The 26,725-nt window shown below is 36.8% G+C and overlaps 2 protein-coding genes across 2 annotated transcripts; both read right to left on the bottom strand.

Annotated features, from left to right (window-relative positions):
• Window positions 1–122: 122 nt before the first annotated feature.
• On the bottom strand, window positions 123–4,121 carry LOC117908820 (LRR receptor-like serine/threonine-protein kinase). The gene is made up of 2 exons (XM_034822592.1): window positions 1,128–4,121; window positions 123–1,014 (listed from the first exon to the last, which is right to left on the bottom strand). Exons 1-2 carry the CDS (start codon window positions 3,952–3,954, stop codon window positions 560–562), a joined length of 3,282 nt encoding a protein of 1,093 aa, XP_034678483.1. The 5' UTR covers window positions 3,955–4,121; the 3' UTR covers window positions 123–559.
• A 6,843-nt stretch (window positions 4,122–10,964) lies between these two features.
• LOC117909528 (protein transport protein SFT2) lies at window positions 10,965–24,730 on the bottom strand. Its single transcript, XM_034823569.1, has 4 exons — window positions 24,211–24,730; window positions 12,012–12,279; window positions 11,767–11,871; window positions 10,965–11,525 (listed from the first exon to the last, which is right to left on the bottom strand). The coding sequence occupies exons 1-4, from the start codon at window positions 24,423–24,425 to the stop codon at window positions 11,415–11,417; spliced, it is 699 nt and encodes a 232-aa protein (XP_034679460.1). The 5' UTR covers window positions 24,426–24,730; the 3' UTR covers window positions 10,965–11,414.
• Window positions 24,731–26,725: the final 1,995 nt, after the last annotated feature.

The following is a 26,725-nucleotide window of genomic DNA, read 5'->3' as shown; positions in this document are numbered from 1 at the left end:
CTTATTCAGAACAGCACATGGACATGTGATGTGAGGAGCTGGGGACCATGTGAGCCATGCTGGAAAGACTGGCTCTATGTGAGTTTGTGCCTAAGGGAGAGAGAGGGAGAGAGGCAGAGAGGGAGACAGAGAGAGAGAATCTCATTCCTTGCAATAAATTCTAACTACATAAATCCAAACAACCAATCATTGTTCTAGCTCCAGCTCCACCCTACAGTCACTCTCTTACCCTCAAAATACAGTGAAGTGACAACCCATTTCATGATCTCCCTCACCTGCACTGTCATAACTATTGAAGAAGTTTTACCAAGTCATCCATCCTCACCCAACGAGCAAAAATGACACACTCAAGCGTCTGCCATTTTTGTTACACTAGTTGATCTACTGTTCAATTGAACCTACGCCAAGAACTAATTACTTCAATCTATATGAACCTGATAAAGTAGAAATTATGCCTCTTAACATAGCAATTCTCCTGTAACATATCTTCCCTGCTCTAAGGGATTCTTCAATAGAATATATGCAAATATTGTGAAGTGTGACCTTCTAAAGACCCCTATCAGACTGACTCATCAGAGAAAGCAAAGGAACAGTTAGAGGATCCTTGCAGAACCATGTTGTGAGTAGGAGGAGATGAAGGTAGAGTCGACAAATCCCCCTTCAACAAGTCAGTCTCTGCCCTTAGAGCATCGACTTGTCGAATTTCCTTGAGCATTGCCACAACATCCTTCATCATTGGACGATCCTCGGCTCGGGTGCTGATACAGAGAAATGAAACTGCTAGCGTTTGGAGCATTTCATGCATCTGAGGGTCAGCCCTCCCCCTAAGCTTTGGATCAAGAATGTCAACTGGGTCCAGCTTTTTCGACAAATGATCACGAACCCACTGAACCAAGTGTGCACCCCCAGGCAAGGTTGGGTCTAAGGGATGCCTTCCTGTCAAAACCTCCAGAAGAACCACACCAAAACTGTAAACATCGCTCTTCTCTGTGATACGTTGCATTGAAGCATGTTCTGTTAACACCCCAAGAACAAAAATGAACAAAAAAATCATTATTAATGGAATGAAATTAATCAAAATAACATTAATTAAAATTAATAACAATAAAATGGAATTGAAGAATTACCAGGAGCCATGTATCCATAAGAACCAGCAAGGTGAGGTCTCTGGCCCATTTTGGAGAAATCATCCTCACCACTGTTATTGACAACCCTAGCCAGCCCAAAATCAGCAAGATAAGCTTCAAGCTTAGGGCCCAACAACACGTTCATGGCTTTCACATCCCCATGCAAGATTGCAGGCACACAGTCATGGTGCAAATAAGCAACGGCGTGTGCCACGTCCAGCACAACATCATACCTTGCCTCCCAGTCTGGCCCTCCCTTTCCCGCACCATGAAGGAGCGAGCTCAAGCTTCCATTGGGAAGGTAATCGTAGAACAGCAGTTTCAGGCTCCGGTTTGATCCCCATCCCAGAAGTCTCACAATATTCCGGTGCCGGATCGAGCCCAGTGTCCGAATTTCAGAACTGAATGCTCCCGACTCTTCTGATGACCACATCTTCTTCACTGCGAGTGTTTGTCCATCTGGAATTGCCACCCTGTAGACCACTCCAGAGCTTCCCGTCCCGATCACATTAGCTGATGTTAGGTTCCGGATTATGTCATCAATGGAGAAATCCAGCTTCTGGTACAAAGTCATATCCCAAGTATCATTTTCTAAGAGCCTGTTGGCGACACGGGCACGAACTAGCATGTAAATTGCAAGCAGTACCAGTACTGCACTGGCGCTAACGAGGATGGACATGGCCAGCTTCATTGCCGACTTGGTGTGCCCGCCACGGCCTATGCTGTCGGCCCGGGCCACAACCCCATTGGAGAAGTAGAGAGCTCGATTTCCAGCAAGGTCACTCATGGGGAGGTTCCGAAAGAATGGGGTATCAGGCAGTTCACCGGAGAAGTCATTATAGGAGACATTGAGGAAAACTAGATTTTGGAGGCTCGTGAGGATATTCAAATTCCCAGTGAGCTTGTTATGAGAGAGATCAAGGACCCCCAGCTTGCTAAGACTAGAGAACTGGCTTGGGATTCCGCCTGTAAGCTGGTTGCAGCTAAGGTTGAGAGAGATTTCCAGCGCTGGAAGTTGACCCAATTCCTTCGGAATTTCACCGGAGAAGCCATTGTTTCCGAGATCTAACAATTGTAGCTTACTGCAGGAAAGGATCTCAGCTGGGATTGTCCCCGAAAATCGATTCTTCCCCAGGTTGAGTTTGGTTAGTTCAACTAGTGACCCAATGTACGGAGTCAGCGGACCTGTAAGCATATTGTCTGATACGTCCACAAGCTGTAGGCTTATGGGCAGCGTATCAGGCACAGAACTAGTGAGCCCATTTGAGTGAAGATCAAGAAACTCAAGGTTTTGGCATCCTGAAATTGATGGAGGAATTCCCCCAATGAGATGGTTGTTGCTCATGTCCAGGAAATTCAGACTCTTCAAATTTCCAATCTCCGATGGAATAGTACCTGCCAGCCTATTGTCATTAAGCCGGAACCTATACAAATTTGTGCAGTTTCCGATATCAGGCGGTATAAAGCCTGATAGCTCATTTGAAAGCAGCAGCACCTTGGTGAGGTTTTTCAATCCAAAAATCTGTTTTGGGATTGAACCAGAGAGGTGATTGTATGACAGATCAAGGGCCTGAAGATTCTCACAATTGGAAAGGCTCTCTGGAATACTGCCTGTAAGCTTATTCTGCCAAGCGAAGAGCAGAGTCAAGCTCTTCAAGTTGCCGATAAGAACCGGAATCTCACCAGAAATGTCGTTGTTGTCAACTTCAAGATGATTCAGAGCTGTGCAGTTTGTGATTTCAGAAGGTATGAAGCCTGATAACTGATTAACGCTCAGTTGAAGTTCCCGAAGCTTCAGAAGGTTTCCAAAACTTCCTGGTATGCTGCCTGACAGAAGATTCTCCGATAAGTCAATCACTGTGAGCTCAGAGCAGGCTCCTATTTCAGATGGTATTGTACCCACAAAGCTGTTCTGCCACAACAGTAGACTCCGAAGCTTTGCAAGCTCCCCAATTCCCCTGGGGATTGGACCGGAGATGGAATTCTGATACAAGTACAGATTCTGCAACTCACTGCAGTTTCCAATCTCTTGTGGGATGGGACCCGACAATAGAGCAGTATAAATGGCAATGGTTTGGATTCTCTTCAGCATCCCAATTGAAAAAGGAAGACTTCCAGAAATGCTGGTCTCTGCAAGGCCTATCATAACCAAGTTTGTGCAGTTTCCAATCTCCCATGGTAGCTCACCTTTGAGATTTTGATTACCACCAGCTCGGAAAACTTCTAGCTTGGTTAATTCTCCAATACTCTTTGGAATTTCGCCACTCAGTTGATTGTCGTATAGTGTCAGGTACACAAGACTTGAGAGGTTCCCAATGTTGGAAGGAATTTCCCCTTCCAGAAAATTTGTATTAAGGGATAAACTTTGCAGTTTGCTCAGCCTGCAAATCTCCTCTGGGATTTCGCCTGTGATTGAATTGCCGCTAAGATCGATGAGAGCCAGTTCACGGTATTCTCCAAACTCTTTTGGAATTGTGCCGGTGAGATTGGCTGATGGGAGGATAAGGCTCTTCAAGGAATTGAGAGACTGAAAATTTGAAGGCAATGGGCCCTGCAAGTCTACTGATCTCAAGCTTATCTGAACTACTTCTCCATTTGGGTTGCAATGAACCCCAAACCAGTTGCATGGACTGGGGTCTGAAGGATTCCATGACCTCAGCACATCTGTAGAGCTGTTTAAACCGTTCTTCCATGTTAAAAGAGCTTGGCCCTGTTCATCAATGGAGAAACAACAGGAGAAGAAAAGAGAGTTTATTGAGAGAAGGAAGGTAAAGGAGAAGGAGAAGATATTGGGAGAAAGCAAGAGATTCCTTAGAGTTGCAGGCATTGCTGAGAGAAGAGAACAGGTGATCTGTTTTGGGATTGTAGAGGGGGGAACCCCATGTTTTGTTTATAGAAGAAAAGCAGAAGATCTGGATCCAAGAGCACCTTCTTTTTCTATTATTATTCTAATTGATATTGTTGTTAATTGAGAGATGGTGATGGAGATGGGTTTTTGGTTATATTTATGCAAATGTTTCCTTTCCTTTTCTTTTCTTTTCTTTTCTTCCCCCCCTGGTTTCTTTGTTTTTGCTGTCAAATTAATGGGTAGGTGTTTTTACTTGTAAACAAATCTGATTTGTGATTTTGCATAGATTGGCAGTTTTACAGTGACTTAACTGTCAGAAATGAAAATGTTGGTGTTGAATGGCCTCTCTAGAGGTAAGTCCTACTCTTTCCACTATAATTTCCTCTCTTGATTGCTCTCTGAAAGTTATTCTGTTCTGTTTCTCCTTTTTTGCTCACTTGCTATTACCTTATGTTCCTATAGTTCAAATAAAAATAGCTTTTCATCACTAGGACTGATAAATGAAGCCTTTTTTCCTTATCAAGCTCAGCTGTTCGCTTCATGTACTATATCCTCGACAGTGATAGGCTGATTATCGAGCCAACCAGACCCAACAACCTATTGAATGTATAGCTCTGTATTGGTTAACTAAGATGATTGTGCATATTTCCAGAGAAGCCAAAGCTCTGAAGTGGTCCTTCAAATAAGTGGTCACAATTGATGAGCCTGACCACTTGTTAGTGAATGGTAGCATTTCAGTAACTTTTTGGTGAAAACGCATCTTCCTGTTTCTCAAGAAGTAGAAGTATTTGTTCAGTAGAAATCTGCCCAAGTGTTTCAGTAAATTTTCTTGAAAAATATGTTTACCTGTCACTTTCCTAGGAAAACCCAGCAAAATGAGGAAGTCAGAGTGGTTCAGGGAAAATTACTGAAACAGATTACAATTCCTCAACTGGGTTTTTCATTGAGAAGTAAATTTGTTTATTAATTTACCATAAGTTGAAGCTGAATTCTAGGCATATTCATTAGTTATTATATAGAAGAAAAGCCGGTATGCTTAGGAATATTTAATAGCAGTGATGGAGATCTGTTTGGTTTGTTTATAGATGGAATCTAAGGGATTAGTGAAATGCACATGGAAGTGAGGAATAAATAGAAAAAAAAATGGTTTAAAAAAATTGCCAAACTGGTCATAATGTCGGGTGGCCTTTGCAGTAAAGAATTGGAAGAAAACAGAAAAATGTATGCTGGCCTTGAGTGGAAGGGACAACATCACACCAACTTCAAGTTGTTAACTACTTTCTATTCACAAATCAAACCAAATGATCTACACAAAACAAAAAGAGTAGAGGCTAAAATACGAGAATATCGATCAACCCTTGTGCCATCCCATCCTGCTGCATTTGGTCACGGGACTTGGACTTTTAGGCTTTGTTCATTTCACTATGGTGGAAAATATTTCTCCTCTCTCCCCTGTTTGCTTCATGGGAAAATAAATGGGAAAGCTGGTAGCTATACTACATAGAGCATGATGGACAGAACCATTGGAAATGACTTCATTTTGATTTTGGGGAGAGAAACCAATTCACCCAGTGACAGATAATAGAAAGATTACAAATGGGGTCACAGAACAAATAATTGTTTCATCACATAAAGTAGATCCCACTTGTGAGATCCTCTTGATTAAGCCAAGATCCTTATCCACCATCAAACCAAATATTTTTCACACATTTTTCTTCTGTAACTGTCCCAATACATGGATGGACCCCATGAGATTCATTTGTAGGAAGATAGAAAACTTTCCATCATCACCCACTTTTCCTACTTCTCTCAATATAGCAATACAAACCAGTCATGTAAAGTTTGGCTGGTTTTGCTGAGGGCTACATCACATGCCACTGCCTCGTAGCCCGTGAAAACATAATTATGATTAGAGGATGAAAAAGTTGAGGAAAATATTTGGAACCAAAAAGTGAAGATCTATGCCCTAAAACCTGAGAAATATGCAGACAAGAACAACATTAAAAGAAGAGACAATGACACCAGCTGAAATATAGAAGAGCAAGGAAATGATCTCCCCAATGGTCCCTTCTCCATTTTCTAACTTTTACAGGTAACTTTTCTACATCAAAAGCCACTCAATGAAGCTTTTGTTGCCTTGGCGAAAAATGGATGAGTACAATACATTAATGAATCAAATAAATTTCACCTTCCAAGCCACAAGAATGGCTTTGTTTTCAAGCTGAGTGCTGTGTTGCTCAAGATTTTCAGTGTAAAAGGAAAATTGTAGCAAATATTAATTTCATAGGTGGGAACTCTAGGTTGGGGTTGGAGGGGTTGTTGTAGAAGTTCTTTAAAGTTTCCTCCTCATTTGTACAATTTCTTGGCAACCAAACAAGCATTTAGTTATGCATGGAATTCATTGTTTCACACCCAACTCTCATTCATATCGTAGCTACAAAGCAAAGGATCTAAACCTCGTTTTATTGAAATTATAGGTTAGATCCATATCTCATTTTGCTATTATATTTTTTCGTATGACTATAACCACATGTTTTCTCTTATACAAATATTATCCATTTTGAGTCTCATAAGTGCTCACATTTATATAATTAAGAAAAACCCATTATACATTTAGCGTGAAAAACTTCTTCTTGTAACCTATCACTCAATGTTTGATGGTAAAGAAGGAGACAACTAATACTATCCTTAGATACAAATCACAAAAGATTACATAATTTGTTGGAGACATTTTGGAGAGTATACAAGAAAGCATATATAATAGATGAGATGAAATAGGTGGCTTCTCAATTCTCATATGGCACATGTGGAGAATTGAAGAGAAAGGCGTGGAGGAGTAATGGGGTAGTGGGTGGAGTGAAGAGTAGAGAAGCTTGTGACTTAAGATTAGGCCATGGGCATTATATTTTTGAGAAAGGTGCCATGTTATGAGCCTCTCTTGTACAAGTTTTTAATTAATTTTTTTGTGGTCAGGTCTGGGCTTTGCATGAGAGCTGCACATGAGGGAGGAGGTGTGACTTTATTATTTTTATGTATAAAGCTGATTTCATTATTGAATTGGCTGGGGAGGAGGGGGAGGAAAGAGAGAGAAGCCTGTTGAGAAAGGGTGCACTCTATTACTAGAATGGTGATTTCAATTACTGCACTCTCTCTCAAGCTATGTAATTCTCTTCTTTTAAGAGCTTTTCCTGCAACATACATTTCAAATTTGCTAAACAAATTTAAAATTCCTTTTACATGTTAAATAGATTTTGATCTTAATCAATCTTTCCCAAGATTAAGACATGACAAGCCATGTGATAGAGATTTTGTTGTTAATCAATCTTTTCAAGGATTGATACATGATGAGCCATTCAATGGGTGTAGAAAAGGTAATTTTGACTTATGGTTGTAATTTCCATGGGTACCACTCATCCAATCCAATCCCAAACTGAGGTTGTTTGGGTTGTGTGGGCAAGGTTTGAACAAGTTAGGGTCGGGTTTGGATTAGAAAAATATCAATCTTAAACTTGTAGGTTTATCACTTTTTAATTATATTAAATAATGAGTTTATCATTTTTGTTTAATTCTTAAACTATCCTTGAATTTGTAGAGTAGAATGGATCATCCATACCTCTACCTCATCCTATTATTTAAATTTATTCCCATTTCTAGTCCATTATATATATATAAATTTTTTAATTATATTAAAAATAAATATAGTTTATAAATAAATAAATATTATACATTTTATAGTTTATTTTTTTGATAGGTATATATTTTTAAAAAAATAGAAAAACAAAACAAAATAAAGAGAAATTCAAACCGCCTTATCAAAGATGTAACAAAACTAGTACCAATATGAACTCACTTCATTGTCATCTCTAATTATCATTTATATGAAATTGAGAAATGACAATATATTTTAGTGTTTTGAAATATTTAAATTTTAATATTTTATTCTATGATATGGTTTTGATAATGTAGGCTTTAAAATAATTATTTTATTTAATAACTATGAAAATCGTGGTCACTCATGGGAACCCTAATTTCGTGTTGGCTTGGTTAGAGTGGGTCTTCTCAACTCGATTTCGATTTGGGCTTACCATAGGTTGAACATATCGAAAGATATATTTAGTATTCGATTAATCTCTAATCTATTCATCTTGTCAAAGTCGTGATTTTAGTCTATACAAATATGTTCTACCCGTGAAATCCAATTATTCAAATCTAACATGATTTTAAATCACTTTTGACTTAAAATCAATTTGCTAGAATTAATTTTTAACATTACTATTAGATTAAGTATGAGCCTTGATATTATCAATCATTAGTTCATAACTCTTATCTAAAAATATAAAAATAAAAATTAGTTGAGATAAGTCCTAATGGAGGGGAGAGGCATACCACAAAAAGAGGTGGACCCTAAAATGGTCTACCTCCATTGGACCTTTTGGCTACTCATTTGGTACTTGGCACACGAGTAGGCATTTTCAATGGGCAATCCCTTTTTGGGCTAATAATACACCATGATGCTTCCAAAACCAGCTTTGTCTTCGCCTAAAAATGCAATCTCATCGAATAAATTCATTGGGTCCATGCCCATCCAAAAGAATTTTTGTTCTCCAATTTATATATTTGTATAGTTTATAGTTTATAAAATAATTTTTTTAGATCAAACTAACTAATTTTCAAGAACGTGGTTGAGACATTTCATTTTTTATTCCTTAATGTGTTTGAATTATTTGTTAGAAATGAAAATAGAAATAAAAACTTTGAGTCTATTTGATAATATTTTTTAAAATAGTTCTAAAAAATAATTATTTAAAATTATTTTATAACGTTTTCTAAAATAAAAGTATATTTGTGAAATTTAGAATGCTCTGAATTTGTTTTTTATATTTTTATTTTCAATCATTCCTCATATTTATATAACAATTTTCTAAAATATCTTTGTGAAAATAAGTGAAAAACAACTAAAAATATTTAAAATATATTATCATTTTCATAACCATTCTCAAAAACTTATTTTACATCTGTCAAACTTATTTTCATGTTTTCTCTTTTTCTTTTTTTTTAAAAAAAATCCTTCTTGAAAACAATTTCCAAATATAATATTTATTTTTCTCAAAATTAAAATTCGTATTTATTTGATTAAAAAAAGTTACACGTTTGGAAAAATAACATATTTTATAAATATGAAATATAATATATCTTAGAAGACAACACCCTCTATCAGCTTTTATTTTTTATTTTTTATTTTTTTTCCCATCTCAAATCTAAGTTTTTTTTTCAAAAAAAAAAAAAAAAACAAAGGTAAAAATTATCTAATTGATATTATATTCACAATTTCCAATAAGTAGATGTTGTTTTTCCAAAATATGGGGAATTACAAATATTTTATTGTTTAATGCATGGACTTGGTGTGTCCATATATCCACTCATTTCTCTTCTTCATTTAAAAATAAAATTTACATAATAAATAACCAATATATTCTTTTTCCACCTCTTCACACCTACCCATCCTAAAGTCTACTCCTTTTTTTTTCTACTTTTTATTCTTTTTTTCATATTTTCCTTTCCTTCCCCTCAAATTTTCTTTGTTTTTCCAATCCTAAAATAAAAAAATAAAAAAAAGCAACCACTAAAATATTTGACCCATGCACTTTGCTTTATTGTAATAGGCCGTCAAAACATGACCTATATATCTCCTTTGACTGTGATTTGTCACGTATGGCAGGCCATTTTTTTAGCTTGTATTATCTAAGTGAAGCTTTAATAATTTCCATTTTAAGTTTATCATCTCTAACATTGTTTTGGCTTTCCCTTTTGTTTTGTTACTCATGATCCATTAAATTATGTCAAAAGATCTTCCAACACTTCACTTTGATCTCTTTTGTCTTAGTTAATGGGGGGGACGATCCTCATGCTTTCAATAATTTTGTTGTAAAATACCATTAAGAACAAGGCTTTGTCGGATCTAATATCACTACCCCCTTATGACAATTCTGATGTCCCAATCTCTCCTTATTTTCTGGGTCCTGGTCTCTTAGACCTTTTTAAAATGGAGGTGATGTGTGGAAGGTGGGGGAAAAGCCCTTGCAGCCAAGCTTATTATATTCAATTCTTTGGCCTAAAGGCTTTTAAAACACAGCTTCTAACCATTCCCATCAATGTCAAAGAGTCAAAAATATATGAGCCACGGCTCTCTTTTGTTCTCTTTGTGACAAAACTTCTCTCTTTTGCACTTGGGATTTAGTGTCTTGAAAGCCACACGTATGTCCTGCAGGTAAAGAGTTGGAATTAGGCATCATTTCAAATAGATTCTCTGACTATTCTTCATTTTCTGAGTCAATAACATGCTCACCTCATGGCTCATGGGCTTGGCCCCTTTACATCATTTGAATGGGGGTGGTGGCAGTGGCACAGGACCATGTGGCCACTGACGGCAATTAGCAAAGCTGAACCATGTCCAGGGTCTTTCTGGACTGTAATAAAGATGCAGAGAAGCATGGTAATAGAAATGGTTCCCTCTAAGGTCAAAAGAGGAGCTTTCTCACTAGCCACAAACTTTTTCCTTATATGCTTCTGTAATCTTTTACCAAGCACTTTTGGGCTCATTTCGAGTTTTGTGGATTCAAGCTAATTGAGTTAAAAACGTTTATGACAATACAAGATAGCTAGTTTTGCAATGCTTTTATAAAACACTTGGAGCATTTAGGCATTCAACAAAATTTAAAAAGCACTTTATAAAAATTGAAAAATTACTTCTAGTGTTTTCAAAAAAAAAAAAAATACTTGATAGATGATTTTCTTAAAAACATTTCTAAATGAAACATTTCTATTAAAAACACTTCAAATAAAAATACTATCATAGGTTCATTCGACAACCCATCTGAAGGGAGAGGGAGAAATCCTATGGCATCTGGCTGAGTTTTAGAGCCATCTTCATAAATGATCAACTTACATATAAACGACACCACATAGACAAGAGTTTGCAAAATATATGGTCACAGAAGAATAGCCCACCCAGGGGTTCAATCATGGATTATATCTTATGCGACTGAACCCTTCAAAAGCTCTGGATTCCGTGTAAAGGGTGTTCAACAATACTCACCCACCAACCAAAATAAAGGGATTAAGAGCCTAACCATCATTCCTTCCAAATATGAACAATTCCAGTCCCCTTGTTTTCCAATGATGCTGAATAGAACAAGGCCTGTGAGATATTGTGCCAGAAATCCTTCTAATTTCATTGTTCATTCACCGTGAAGTTTTTGATACATTAGAGGTATCCTTCCAAACCAAGTTGCAGACAAACACTAAGTGCAGAAAATTTTTAGATGACTATGCCTGCTATGCAACAGTGTATCTCAGGTCATTCCATTTTTTAGTTACGAGAGGGAAATCCAAAAGAGAAAAAAAAATTACGAGGAAAAATTTATGCACACACATCATGGTCACCTGCCAAAACATTTCAGTATTGAAGAGGTCAAAGCCGATGAAAGGAATTTCAGCCCCGCAGATCCACCAGGAAAGTAGGAGATAGCATAGTATGCCAATGCAAGAACCTAAAGGAATTGATGAAACAGCAATATCAACATTAGACGGGAAAATTTACCGGTTTCCCTCTCTTGAAATTGTTAAGAGATTTATATAAATTCAAGGCAGTTGTATAACTACTTTCAAGAAAATCAATGGTCAGAAAATAATTTTCAATTGCATACAAAGAGATGCAGTAACTAAAGAAAAGCAAGATCCCAAGCTTCAACAAGATTGAAAAAGGTATATTGGAAGCATGAAATGTGATACCTGTAACACAGAGAAAAGCACAGAGAGAATGTAGCTGTGAAGCACCATGGATACATAAATTGTACCAACCATACTGCCTATAAATCCCAATGTGAAAGGAAGTCTCTGCAGAAATAATGTGAAAGAAAATAGACAAAAAAAGAGAAGAAACAGTTAGACATGGAAATCAAATTCTATATTGTCTTCTATCTCACTGAAAAAACATGTAGTTTCAAAAATGTATATCTAAAATCTAGATGATAGACCTCTTTTGTTGACATGTGAGCTAGCTGATTCTTTGGACCCTTCAGTGCAAAGAATGACCCAATGATAAAGGAGCATCCAATGGTAAAGCATAAAGCAAATTTCTGAGGCATCAGCACCATGACTGGAAGGAACATGGTAAATGCGATGAAAACAAAGAACACCCCAGTTGCCAGGAGTATACCAAAATACATAAGAGATCTTCCTGAAGGGACATTACTAGTGGCAGACTGGATGTTCCCAGGTAAATCTCTCACTCCTTTTGAAACCCTGAACAGGTACCAAATAAAGCAAGCACATGAATAAATAGAGAAAACAATATCAAGTTAAGAATAAATCATTCAACCAACTGTACAAAGGACTAGTGATCACATTCCACCAAAGAAAATGTTCATCATGATCTTTTGAGTTTCATTTTCCCTACTAACCCACGGAATCTCTTAGTAGGAAATGAAATATAGAAAAGTAATGGTTTTTATTTCAAAAAATAATCTGAAAAGAAAACATCAGAAAACCAAATCATATACCTGGTCCTAGCCCACACATCCAAAGGCCTACGCACCCACAAGCATGGAACATAAAATTGATCGAGAAACTTTTGGGAACCAAAATTATGGAGGACTGGTAAGCAATCTATGGTTGATTATTAAAGTCATATCAGAAAGATTGTTGTTAACATCATAAATGTGTCAGCCCTTCAGCAAATACAGCTTTTAGATGAAAAAGATTGAATCTTTGTATATAAAATATGTTCAGGATCTTGTTCTGTTTGCTATGGAGTGATCCTTGATAGCCTTGAAGAATGCAACCAATTAGGATCAAATTCATCTCTTTGGTCCACCATCTTCCTATGACAATTTTTAGCTTCATGCCTAATCTTAGAGCAGCAATGACACTTCTGCTTCCTAGTTTGAGGCTGAGATGAATTGGCTTGAAACTTAGAGCTACTAAGAGACTCATTCTCACCAACTTTGACAAATACATATTCGGAGTTAGTAGGGATGAATTTTTCATCTACGTATCCTATACCTCTCTTATCATGAGAAGAACAACTTGAACTAAGCAAGGTCTCTAATTTCATGGTAGTAGGATATAAGGACTCACTTAAACCACTCGACTGACTCCTGTAAGTAACAAGGTCAATTTCAAACCATTTACACCCTTCAATAGTAATGCATGCTCTTTTCCTAAGAATGGTACTTAGTCCTACAAGGAAGTTCTTTCACTACCAAATTTTCTATTTCTTTATTCAGATTTGTGTGAATCACTTCCCAGTTGACTTTCTCAATTTTCATTTTCAAGAATTCACCATACGGTGATTCAGCGGCTGAATTAAAAGATAATTCACCCTCCAAATAAGTTGTAGCATGAGATGCATTCTCAACATGATGATCAACTTTTTCCTCACTCAAGTTTGCTATAAGAGTAGCTATCAGAACAGATTCACAATTAAGTGTTCATCACCAGTAGAAGCAAAAACAACATGCTGAATATCATAAAACAATTTAGATTAATGTTTCAAAAGGGTTAATTTCATTCACCTCTCCTAAGGTTTTGGCTAAATAAATTTAACCCCTATTGGTTTGAAATTTCATCACATACTTCCTTTATTTTGAGTGAGAGGACAAACACTAACACATATACAAAGTCATCAAATTGCCAACACTAAAACATTAATAATACACTGTCCCTAAAATATCCTGCCGAAATTCTTCACTTGCAGCTAGTAAGCAAACCATTCAAATACCAGATTTTCTTGCCACTATCTTACTTCTTTGACAACCATATTGCATTATAATTATGAGACATCAGATCAAAGACTCAAAAGCTCTTTCCTTAACAATCTATATCTGTGGATTCAAGTGTACATAGATGGAAGCACTAAGTCTTTAAATGATTTTGTAGATTGGTTCGGTTCTTGTCAAGTAAGGGAGTAGGCTTTTGTTTTCCCTCTTGGTGCTCACTGTATACATCATGTGTACTCTCGTGTGTTAGTTGCACTTTTAACATATTCTCTTATTTATCAAAAAATATATATATTGCTTTATAATTACAATGCTTGTTTCCTCAATAAAAAATAAAAAATAAAAAGTGTAAATCAAGTAGAAAGGAAATTTTGACAAACAATTGATACCATATTATATGCAAAATTATAATTCAGCGTGCTTTGTTCTGCGGTTAAATGGAAAGCAGATTTCATACTGTAATTCAAGCACAGATTTTATCAAAGTGATGTTCAATATCATAAGAGAGAGAGAGAAAGAGAGAGAGAGAGAGAGAGAGATGACGATGATGATGATGAAAGATTGAGTTCATCATTCCCATCAGTAGTATTTCATTGTAAAATGAAAATACCAAGCTACACATACTGCCTATACTACATTATTTCAACACCAGCCCAACCTAAATTATGTGTGCATCATCCATGGTTTTTCTTTTTTTTTTTTAATAGATAAATAGCAATAGTATTGAAAAGCACCAAAAAGGGGTGCATTAAAGTATACACAATGTATACAACAGCCGGAAAAAAGTACCAAAAAAAGGATCGAGAAAACAAAAAACCACTCCCTCCCTCAAACCGAACCCAACCAATCAATAAAATCAAATAAGGACATTGATCTTTCTCCTATAAATAGTTTGGACCAAGAAAACAAGCTACATAGAAACAAGACTTTCAATCTTTGATCAGAGAGCTCCACATTCCAAAACAATCTTCTATTTCTCTCTTTCCAAATTATAAAAAAAAAAAAAAAAAAAAGCATAAGGGAGCTACTCCCCAAACTTTTTTCCGCTTCCTTTCAAAAAAAGAGTCATGCCAACCTAATAGAGTTTCTCTGATAGAGGAGTGAATCACCCATGAAATACCAAAAGGAGAGAACAAAAGTTGTCATAACACCCTCACATTGATACAATGCAAAAGGATGTGGTCAATAGACTCCTTTTGAGTGTGACACAGAAAACATCTATTGGATAATGACCAACCTCTCAATTGTAGCTAATCAAGAGTTTCGTTTTTCCCCAAGTCGCTTCCCAAGCGAAAAAGCTCACCTTAGGTGGAACCCAAGCATTCCACACAATTCCTATTGAGAACACTCTAATCTCCCCACCTTTAGGCTAGAGTAAAGGGACTTGACGAAGAAAGTCCCACTCTATCTCCAACTAGCACACCTTATCCTCTCCACTCTCAACTACCACCTTGTCTTGTACCCTTGCCAAAAAGCGCTCCACAACCTCAATCTCCCAATTGTTTAGATGCCTAGAGAAAGTAGGAGTCTAAGCACCTCTTCCATTAAAATGACATCCCAACCTCCTTTGAACTATCTAAGGCAAATAAGGAGGAAAAAGAAACACTTAAAGGTTCATCATCACACCAATTATCCTTCCAAAACTTTACTCTTCTCCCATTGCCCACAGAAAAGATTATTCTACAATTAACCACCTCCCACAATTTTCATATGGCCTTCCATAACCTAATACCATAGCCATCACTAGCTTCCTTAGAACAACACCCCTTTTTCCTCTTGTCTGAACAAACAATAGCCCACTTCACTAAACGAGGTTTTCTCTCTAAGGTCCCTCCTCCCTAGAGAAAGTCCCTTTGAATTTGTCCCAACCTTAATCTCACTATCCTCGAGATCCAAAACAAAGACATATAGTAAATCAACAAACTAGACAAAGTATTCCTAATCAATATTAGTCTTCCCTCTTTGGAAATATATTGTTGTTTCCACATTGTCAATCTCTTACAAAACCTCTCTTCCACTCAATCCCAAGCAGCCAAGGAATTATGAGGGGCACCTAGAGGAAGGCCTAACTAGGAGGTCAAAAGCATGCCCACTTTGCAACCTAACTCAAAGGCTAACTCCTCCAAGTTCTCCACCCTCCCAATTGGAATGAGTTCACACTTGATAAGGTTAATTTTCAAACCCAAAATGACCTCAAACCACATAAGTAGCTAACTTAAATAGGTCATTTGGGTAAGAGAGGCCTCACAAAACACCAAAGTGTCAATGACAAACAACAAATAACAAAAAACCACCCTCCCCAACCCTCCTAAGAAGGCAACTGAGCGCCTCCATGGCTCAAACAAACAAGTACAATGAAAGTGGGTCCCCCTACTCAATCCCCTGGAGCTTTGAAAAAACTCAAAAGAGATGCCATTCACAATAACAGAGAACTTTGGTGAAGAAAAGCACCAACTAATCTAATTAATCCACCTCTGCCCAAATCTCATCTTGTTCAAAATCGCAATCAAAAAGTCTCAATTAACGTGGTCATACGCCTTCTCAATATCAAGCTCACAGAGCACCCCGGGCTAGTTACTTTTCAACGTCGAGTCAAGCACAGCAACAAGAATTTACCTACCCTCCACAAAGGCATTCTAAAATTTTGAGACTGCTTCGCTCACTACCTTTTTAAGACTATTAGCTAACACCTTAGTCAATAACTTATAAAGGCTACCCACCAAACTTATAGGCCTAAAATCTTTAAGATCTTCAACCCCTCCTTTCTTTGGCACCAAGAAAAGAGTCTGGAAAACCTGGGCAATTCCCATCTTAATCTCGGTCTCCTCTGTTAAACACACCCCATTAATTCTTACCTTAGCTAGAGTATTCCTCCTTTTGTGAGTATTTGCCATTTTATGAAAGAAACCTGTGGACCCTCACCCGATCCACCGGACCGGCATGACTCGCTTTTAAATGAAAAGAAAGAATGAAAAAGTTGAGTTTACCAGTTTTGAAAAATCCGCCCCCGGTGAGGAACGGTGTTGTATGGAGTCGCCACTTACTTTTTATTTTTATTTTTAAAATGGGGAAAATTAAGTAAGAACAAAAACCCTTAATGACCCTAGTATGGAAAAAGCGGTTTGCGAAAACTAGATTCTGGGTCCGGGGATCAGGTTACCCATTGGGAAGGTACCTCATGCGAGGTAGCACCCCTCTAGGCCCGATACTCGGTCTCTACTAATGAATTGGGTATGTGGGAGCATATGAGTCAAAGATGAAACCCTAGGCTAAATAGATGTCATGAATCACACAATCCTAATTGGTATTTGGCATGCATATGAATTCAACCAACCAAAACAATGGTTGCGTACCTGTGGTCCCTAGCCATGCGCTGCATAAAAGGTCAGTCAAACGCAGATAAACACATAACAAACATTCATGATTAAGCACCATGCATGCATATGATTCAACAATCAAAACCAACGATGCATACCTGTGGTCCCTAGCCATGTGCTACAGCCATGGAGGAAAATATCGGGATATATCGGCGATATATCGCCGATATATCTTGTATCGAGAGGCGGCGACACGACATTTCGAGGAGAAAAATCGGAGGAGAGATATTTCCGTAAATATCGCCAAAATATCGGCGATATATCGGTTCAGGGTGGCAAAATATCGGTGATATATCGCCGATATATCGATGATATATCGGAGATATATCGCTGATTTTTTTGAGATATTTCCCCTCCTTCATGCAACGTGATCTGATGGCCCAGATCACACCCGTGTTGATCCGACGGCCTAGATGTGATTCCAATGGTAATATGGCGATCCAACGGCCAGATTGCTCCCAATTTTTTATCCAACGGCCAAAATTGATTTTCAACGGTAAATTAATATTCCAACGACTATTTTGGCCCAAATTTATTCTATAAATAGCCCAAATTTCATCTATTTCATCCATTTTTGCTTTCATTCTTCATTTGCTCTCTCATTACTCCAATTTTTATTAAGGTTGCTCAATTATTTAATCATTTTAAGGTATATTTATTTTAAATTGTAATTAATTTTGTTTGCAATTGTAATTAATTCATGTATTTTCAATTAATTAGTATGTTTGCAATATGGATGATTTAATGCTATTTTACATTCAATTGTAATTAATTTTTATATTTTTATTGAATTAACTTAGGTTAATTTGATTATTTAATTATAAATTGATATGTTTATTTTAGATAATTATTTGTGATTTATTTTCACATTTAGAATTAAATTAAACTAGTTAACTTAGCTAAATTATTTAATTAATTTAATTAACATGCTAAATTATTTAATTAATTTAATTAACATGCTAAATTATTTAATTAATTTAATTAACATGAACTAGTATATTTTGAATATGAAATATGTTTATTTAATGAATTTAATGTGTACGAATTATTGATATTTAATGAAATGAAATATTTTATGTGACTTTATAATGAAAACAATTACAAAATTAACATTTCTTATAGATCGACATGATATAATTACATCTAATATCGCAAATTATATTATATATATATATATCAATTTTTTTCAATAAAACAACTTTAAAATGTCCATTATACTTCTAATTATATTATTATGAGGTTTTCCTTACATTTCTATGAGTTTTTAATAATTTTAAGCCTACCAATATTTTTTTCCAGAATATCTGCCGATATATCTCCGATATATCCGATATATCCGTAAAATCGAAGTACCGATATATCGGTGATTACCGATATTTTCCTCCATGGCTACAGCAGAGGGTGAGTCAGTCACGCAACATGTATTCAAAATCAAGCATCAAAGCTTGTGCCAAAAAGGAAGATAGCTGGTTGAAATGAGGTAAGGGATTCTCCAAATGTCATACAAATCGAACTAGACTCATCTAAACCACACCACCCATAACTTCAAAATTGCCCATACTAACTAAAATCAAACACTGACTTAAACCTTCAAGATGGCTCACAAGTGCCCTATAGCAAATGGGTTTGAGCCCCAATGGATAAGGGCTCGAAAAATGCCAAAATCGAGGGCTACCTAAAGTCCTCCAGCAGAACAGGTTGAACTAGTTCTCAACTGGTACAACCTATTGAGAAGAATTCCCAAATTTTGCTAGAAAACTCCTAAATGAGTGAGGATTCAAACAAAAGAAACGGTTCTCAATTCCGAGCCCGGATGAGTGAGAATCAGACAAAGAAAGGTCAAGGGTTCTTCATGGCTGACAGAGGCAGCCAGCTATGGTGCTGAACCGGTGGAACCGGTTCCCAACCGGATCAGACGGTTGATAAAAAATCCCAAATTTGGCCAGAAAGTTTCTAACTGCATAAGGAAGCAAACAAAAGAAACGGTTCTCAATTCCGAACCCGGATGAGTGAGAACCAGACAAAGAAAGGTCAGGGGTTCCTCATGGCTGACAGAGACAGCCAGCTATGGTGCTGAACCGGTTCCCAGCCGGTTCAGACGGTTAATAAAAAAATCTCAAATTTGGCCAGGAAGTTTCTAACTGAATAAGGAAAGAAACAAAAGAAACGGTTCTCAATTCTAAGCCCGGATGAGTGAGAACCGGACAAAGAAAGGTCAGGGGTTCCTCATGGCTGACAAAGGCAACCAGCTATGGCACTGAACCGGTTGAACCGGTTGAACCGGTTGAACCGGTTGAACCGGTTCCCAACCGGTTCAGACGGTTGATAAAAAATCTCAAATTTGGTCAGGAAGCTTCTAACTGAATAAGGAAACAAACAAAAGAAACGGTTCTCAATTCCGAGCCCGGATGAGTGAGAACCGGACAAAGAAAGATCAAGGGTTCCTCATGGCTGACAGAGGCAACCAGCTATGGCGCTGAACCGGTTGAACCGGTTTAGCCGGTTAATGAAAAATCCTAAATTTGGTCAGAAAGTTTCTAAACCATTCATAACCAATCAACAACAATCATGTGTGACATTTATTTCTCACACCCAAGCAATACAATCTTCATATCAAAAGAAATAAAAGATGATGCGGAAGGAGAAAACGCATATGAAGAAAATGAAGATAAACTGCAGGTAAAAAGAATTCAGCCTACTTACCTCAGAATCTCCACCAGATATGATCCGTGTATGCCAATGATGACCTCCAAAAAATGAGATGTTGTAGCTCTCCTCTTCAAAATAACCACAGTGCTAAAGCTTTCCCCCACGCTCTTAACTCAGAAGGTGCCCTGACCTTCTGTTTTTCTCACCAGCAAAATATCCCCTCTCCAAAGTGTCCTCCTTCTTCTTTTTTTCCTATCTTCTCACCTTTTATACTCATACCCCTCTCAGCATTTGAGCATCTTGGGTTCCTTCCCCTTCAGCACCGAAATCCCCTCCATCAGCATGGAAAACACACCCCCCATTATTTCTCTTGCACTTATGAGGCCAGCTCACTCCCTTCAGTTTTCAGCTTGCTTCACCACCAAGAATACATTTTTCGGTACTTGCCCGAACCCTTCTCCGGTACTCGCCCGAATTCCACCATTCTCCGGTACTTGCCCGAATCGGATCCCTAATCTTTCTCGACATTGTGATCGGGTCTCCTTGTATCTTTCTCCGGCATCGTGCCTGTATCCCATAGTCCATTCGGTCAACATGACTTATTTCCCTTAGCCTCCTTTATTATTGGGTGGGGACAAAATTGTTGGTCATTTGGGTTCTTCACTAGAGTTCATTTCACTCTTGCATTGCTTGCACATCGCACTCACAATTCACTCGTTCATTCACTCTACTGAAGAGGGGCATATTTGTAGACCCTCAATTTTGTCCCTCGACACTGACATTTATCCTTTGGGTGTCACCTGCACCCATCATTCTCATATGGCACCACTAGGGCCCCTTTTGGGCTTAGTCAGTGTCCGAGCCTCGTGTGGGCTTGTCTGTGGTCCATTGTGGTGCGTATGTGGTTCATTTTGGAGGGTCATCGTAGCCATTTTCCTAGTCGTTCACATCACCCTATAGGAAGGAAGTGGGGTCATCCCGATGTTTTAGCTTAGTTGGAGTTTATAGGGGGCATGTTGAGGTTCGGAGCACTCGGACTTGTTTTGATCATATCTCCCTTTTCCGAACTCGGAATTGCGCACCGTTTTTTTTCATGGATTCCTCACTCTTCCAGGAACATTCTGTCAAATTTTCAAAATTTTTTGCAACCGGTTCGACCGGTTGGCATCTGGTTCAGCCGGTTCATCGAGTCGGTCGGTGTAAAACACTGATTTTGGTAATTTTGGGACTCAAATCCTAAATGGCTCAGGCCCATAAGCTCCAGATCGGTTTTGGGCAATGTTGTGGGCACATTTTGGGCCTTGGTTTGGGTTCCTTGCAGCCCACCACGAATCCATATGGATTCTTGGTGGTGAAGCAAGCTGAAAACTGAAGGGAGTGAGCTGGCCTCGTAAGTGCAAGAGAAATAATGGGGAGGGTGTTTTCCATGCTGATGGAGGGGATTTCGATGCTGAAGGGGAAGGAACCCAGGAGGCTCAAATGCTGAGAGGGGTATGAGTATAAAAGGTGAGAAGATAGGAAAAGAAAGAAAATGAGGGCACTTGGGAGAGGGGAGATTTTGTTGGTGAGAAAAACAGAAGGTCAGGGCACCTTCTGAGTTAAGAGCGTGAGGGAAAGCTTCAGCACTGTGGTTATTTTGAAGAGGAAAGCTACAGCATCTCATTTTTTGGAGGTCATCATCGGCATACACGGATCATATCTGGTGGAGATTCTGAGGTAAGTAGGCTGAATTCTTTTTACCTGCAGTTTATCTTCATTTTTTTCATATGCGTTTTCTCCTTCCACATCATCTTTTATTTCCTTTGATATGAAGATTGTATTGCTTGGGTGTGGGTAATAAAGGTCACACATGATTGTTGTTGATTGGTTATGAATGGTTTAGAAACTTTCTGACCAAATTTGGGATTTTTTATCAACCGTCTGAACCGGTTGGGAACGGGTTCAACCGGTTCAGCGCCATAGCTGGCTGCCTCTGTTAGCCATAAGGAACCTCTGACCTTTCTTTGTCCGGTTCTCACTCATCCGGGCTTGGAATTGAGAACCGTTTCTTTTGTTTGTTTCCTTATTCAGTTAGAAGCTTCCTGGCCAAATTTGGGATTTTTTATCAACCGACTGAACCGGTTGGGAACCGGTTCAGCGCCATAGCTGGCTACCTCTGTCAGCCATAAGGAATCCCTGACCTTTCTTTGTCTGGTTCTCACTCATCCGGGTTCGGAATTGAGAACCGTTTCTTTTGTTTGCTTCCTTATTCAATTAGAAACTTTCTGGCCAAATTTGGGATTTTTTATCAACTGTCTGAACCGGTTCAGCACCATAGTTGGCTGCCTCTGTCAGCCATGAGGAACCCCTAACCTTTCTTTGTCCGGTTCTCACTCATCCGGGCTCGGAATTGAGAACTGTTTCTTTTGTTTGAATCCTCACTCATTTAGGAGTTTTCTAGAAAATTTGGAAATTCTTCTCAATAGGTTGTACCAGATGAGAACTAGTTCAACCTGTTCTGCTAGAGGACTTTAGGTAGCCCTCGATTTTGGCATTTTTCGAGCCCTTATCCATTAGGGCTCAAACCCATTTGCTATAGGGCACTTGTGAGCCATCTTGAAGGTTTAAGTCAGTGTTTGATTTCAGTTAGTATGGGCAATTTTGAAGTTATGGGTGGTGTGGTCTAGATGAGTCTAGTTCGATTTGTATGACATTTGAGGAGTCCCTTACCTCATTTCAACCAGCTATCTTCCTTTTTGGCACAAGCTTTGATGCTTGATTTTGAATACATGTTGCGTGGCTGACTCACCCTCTACCGTAGCACATGGCTAGGGACCACAGGTATGCATCGTTGGTTTTGATTGTTGAATCATATGCATGCATGGTGCTTAATCCTGAATGTTTGTTATGTGTTTATCTGTATTTGGCTGACCTTTTATGCAGCGCATGGCTGGGGACCACAGGTACACACCCATTGTTTTGGTTGGTTGAATTCATATGCATGTCAAATACCAACTAGGATTGTGTGATTCATGACATTTATTTAGGCTAAGGTTTCATTTTTGACCCATATGCTCCCACATACCCAATTCATTAGTAGAGACCAAGTACTGGGCCTAGAGGGGTGCTACCTCGCATGAGGTACCTTCCCAATGGGTAACCTGATCCCCAGACCCAGAATCTAGTTTTCGCAGACCGCTTTTTCCATACTAGGGTCATTAGGGGGTTTTGTTCTTACTTAATGTTCCCCATTTTAAAAATAAAAATAAAAAGTAAGTGGCGACTCCATACAACACCGTTCCTCACCGGGGGCGGGTTTTTCAAAACTGGAAAACTCAACTTTTTCATTTCTTTCTTTTCTTTTAAAAGCGAGTCGCGCCGGTCCGGTGGATCGGGTGAGGGTCCACAAAACCACTAAAAATTGGCCCACCCAAAGCTTTGGAAAGACATCACACCATTGATTTCTTGAGTTGACAAAGGGAGAAGCAATCTTCCTAGTAATTGAGAATAAAACAACAAACAGCCCCAATTGATTTATGTCTCCTAATTGATGTTTATTGGCAACATAAACTGCTAGCTGATGACAACCAACATCTCTCTAGCCTTTTTAAAGACAAACCCAAACTCCTATAAAGAAGCTCCAAATGATGATTGTATGACAATTCACAAGCAATATAAGTAGTTGTTCTACACTTAATTCCACTCTAGATTTAGAAACTTGTTCTTTACTTCCCATAACAGAGGAATGGAAGCACAGCAAACTATAGTCAATTGGAAAAAAGTTAATCCCTGCCCATTCTGCATTGCAACAAGTGGCAACAACAACTCCGCTCCAATGATTTTAACAAGAACCTAGCATAAAGAACTTTCAAAATACCCTAAGATTCTGCATGCAGTGCCCCAACTAATTGCTCTCGGCTTCAAAATTATGCATTTAGCATTCCTACAAATCAGCCTTGATTATCACATCAAGTGTCTCATTTCACCTTACCCCGAACTAAAATCACCTTTTCAGTAAAAGATCTCCAAATCTGCACCTTCCAATTCGAATTTCGCATATTATCCATGCACTTGACGCCAAAAATAAAAATAAATAAAAAAAACTTACGCTGGTTGTCCCAGATCATTTACCGCCAGAGATAGAACGAACTCAGTTCTAACCTTTCATGAAATATTAACATCTCAAAATTAAGCTGCTAATTGCAGTTTTCCATTATGACCCTAAATTATGATCGAAAACCATCCGAATGCACCTGAATTTTTTTATTTCAACTTTTTTCCTATTAGGTGGGCGATATTAAATCCATTTTTCAACAAACTTACCCCAAGAATGCATAAATTAAAGTTTTCAAGCCCAAATCAGCTCATGAAATGGAGTATATTGAATCGAATGAACCAAAAATAGCTTAATAGAATGAAAATTCAGAAATTTGAGAATTAAGAGCATTTACACGCTGAAAGTGCCGGTGACCGTGTCGTTGGCGGACCTAACAGCAGATTCGAGATCGAAGCCCATGCCCATGCCGAGAGAACCCTCTTCTTCGGAGGATCTGGACTCTGCAGCGTACGAGTTCCACTGAGCCAAGAGAGAAGACGACGAGGACGATGAGGCTTTCTGCAGATCCTCACTGCCGCTAGGTGAAAACCACGATTGCATTTTCTCCATTGTTTTCTCAGCAACAAAAAAACGCTACTAGGATTTTGGGAGTGAAAATGCAATGCTACTAATTTTCTCAGCTACCAAACAGTGGAACTGAGAATCGAGACTATTCCAAACGGTTCCCTTACAGGCTTTACTCGAGTACCAGCGTCCCAACCCTAAAACGCATCGTTTTGGTCTGTCCGAGAACACACCATCATCCCATTGTTTCCCTGTAAACTTTCCCCAAGAAAAATTCTCTCAATAAAATTCTACTGATCTAATCGGTAAACGGTTATGTATCTGTTTTCTTTCTTTTCTTTTTCTCTTTTTCTTCTCTTTCACGGAAATATTATGAATTTCAATGAACTCAAACAAAAGAAATTTAATAAATAAAGGCCCTTATTTTTTTGTTTTCAGGTTCAACCTTCGATTCACGATCACCGATAACAAATGGATGATTTCGTAAATATATAATTATATCTTATTAAAATTAAAAATAATTATAAAAAAATTATAATATATATAAATAAATTAAAAATCAATAATATTTCATTTTTATTTTATATATAAATATATTAATATTTTAAATTTAATTAAATAAAATATGTATAATATTTAAATGTAAATATATTGAAAATAAAAGAAAATTTAATTATTTAATTTTAACTAATTTTATAATTTAAAAAATATTATATTATTTTTATTTAATATTATAAAATTTTTAGCAAATAATATATTTATTTTGTTTGTCGTATGAAATAATAAATTAGATGTAGTCTGGTGGTGTTTTGAGGTCGTGATGCCGTCGGTCAACAGTCTTGATTGGATTGGTAAGTCCCATCCGATTTTCAAAACATTGTACAAAATTTTTCTTTTCAAGAGAATTTTGTGTACAAATGTAAGTAAAAATAATTAATATTTTTTATTTTAAAAAAATAAAAGATATATTCTATCCAAGAAAACATTTAAATTTTATTTTATTTGCATGGTTTGTTTTTTTCCAAGAAAAATGAAGGCACAAAGAATTTGTACATAAAATATAGAAAATAAAATATTTTCTTTTTGAAAAAAAAAATTAAAGTTATGTTTGGTTTTAAATTTTAAATTAGTTTTCAAAAATTATTATCTTGTAAAGGTAATAAAAAAATATATCCCAATTAAATTTTTACTTAATTTTAGTTATATTTAATTTTTTTTTTCATAAAATCAATTTTCTTAACATTTATTTTTATTATTATTATTATTTTCTTGTTGCGCCAAGGATAAAAAAAAAAAAAAGTCATGAAAAGTTGCCAAAATATGGCGATACTGGTTTAGTGAATTTTTTTTTTTTTTCAAATGATTTTCTTATTTTTTTTAGTTTTAGTGAACACAAATATATTATTAAAAATAATTACCAAACATACTTTTAATCATCGTGCTAAAACCTTTTTGAAGGTCCAAATCACCATCCCAAGGGGTCATATTTGAATTTGAATGAATTCCAACGAACAAAAATATTTTGTAACAATTTTTTTCATGTTCTAATGGTTATTTTTTACCCAAATTATTTCTATAAATATCAAAAAAAAAAATTTCTCATTCAAATCCCAATTCATTGGAAAGATTCCTTGCTCCAAAATTGTTGAAAAAAAATTTTGTTATCTACTCAATATTTCATAAACATGAGAGAGGTGTCATAGTTTTGCATTCACTACAAATCAAGTTTAAAATTCAAGACCTACAACTATTGACATTTAATGAAATCAAATGTTTACTTGAAATTAGTATTTAATTCATATTAAAACCTTTTATTTTTCATCAATACATATTATACTCTTGTTTATGTCATATGCATATTTTTTTTTTATTTAGTAAAATAACTTCAATATATGGATTGATTTTGAAAATTTTCTTACTATTTCTATGAATTTTGGAAAAGTTTTCATTTCATTGATATTATTTTTCAAAATTTTGATCCGATATTTCCTGAAATTTCCATAAAATCCAACCACCGTTTGATCTATTTGTGATATTTTCATCCTTTGTAACAACCAAATTTGTAAATTACACCTTTTTTCTATAGAATTCAAACCAATGTTAGATTTTTCAACTCATCTCTATTATGAATTCCATTTTAATTCTAAACAATAGAATTCAAAATTTAGTTATTTTTAACATCCTAATGGCTAAGATGTAAAATAATTTTAAATTTTTTATATTTTTAAAATAAAATATTACAAATAAAAATGATGTTTAAGAAATATTTGAAACCAATATCAAAATTAGTTATCCATACCCATGAAAATGTACAATCTGTTCCAAGGTTATGTGATCAGGTGAAT

This window comes from Vitis riparia, chromosome 19 (genome assembly GCF_004353265.1).
Source record: "Vitis riparia cultivar Riparia Gloire de Montpellier isolate 1030 chromosome 19, EGFV_Vit.rip_1.0, whole genome shotgun sequence".
NCBI classification, from domain to species: domain Eukaryota; kingdom Viridiplantae; phylum Streptophyta; class Magnoliopsida; order Vitales; family Vitaceae; genus Vitis; species Vitis riparia.
This window is presented reverse-complemented; position numbering and strand designations above follow the sequence as displayed.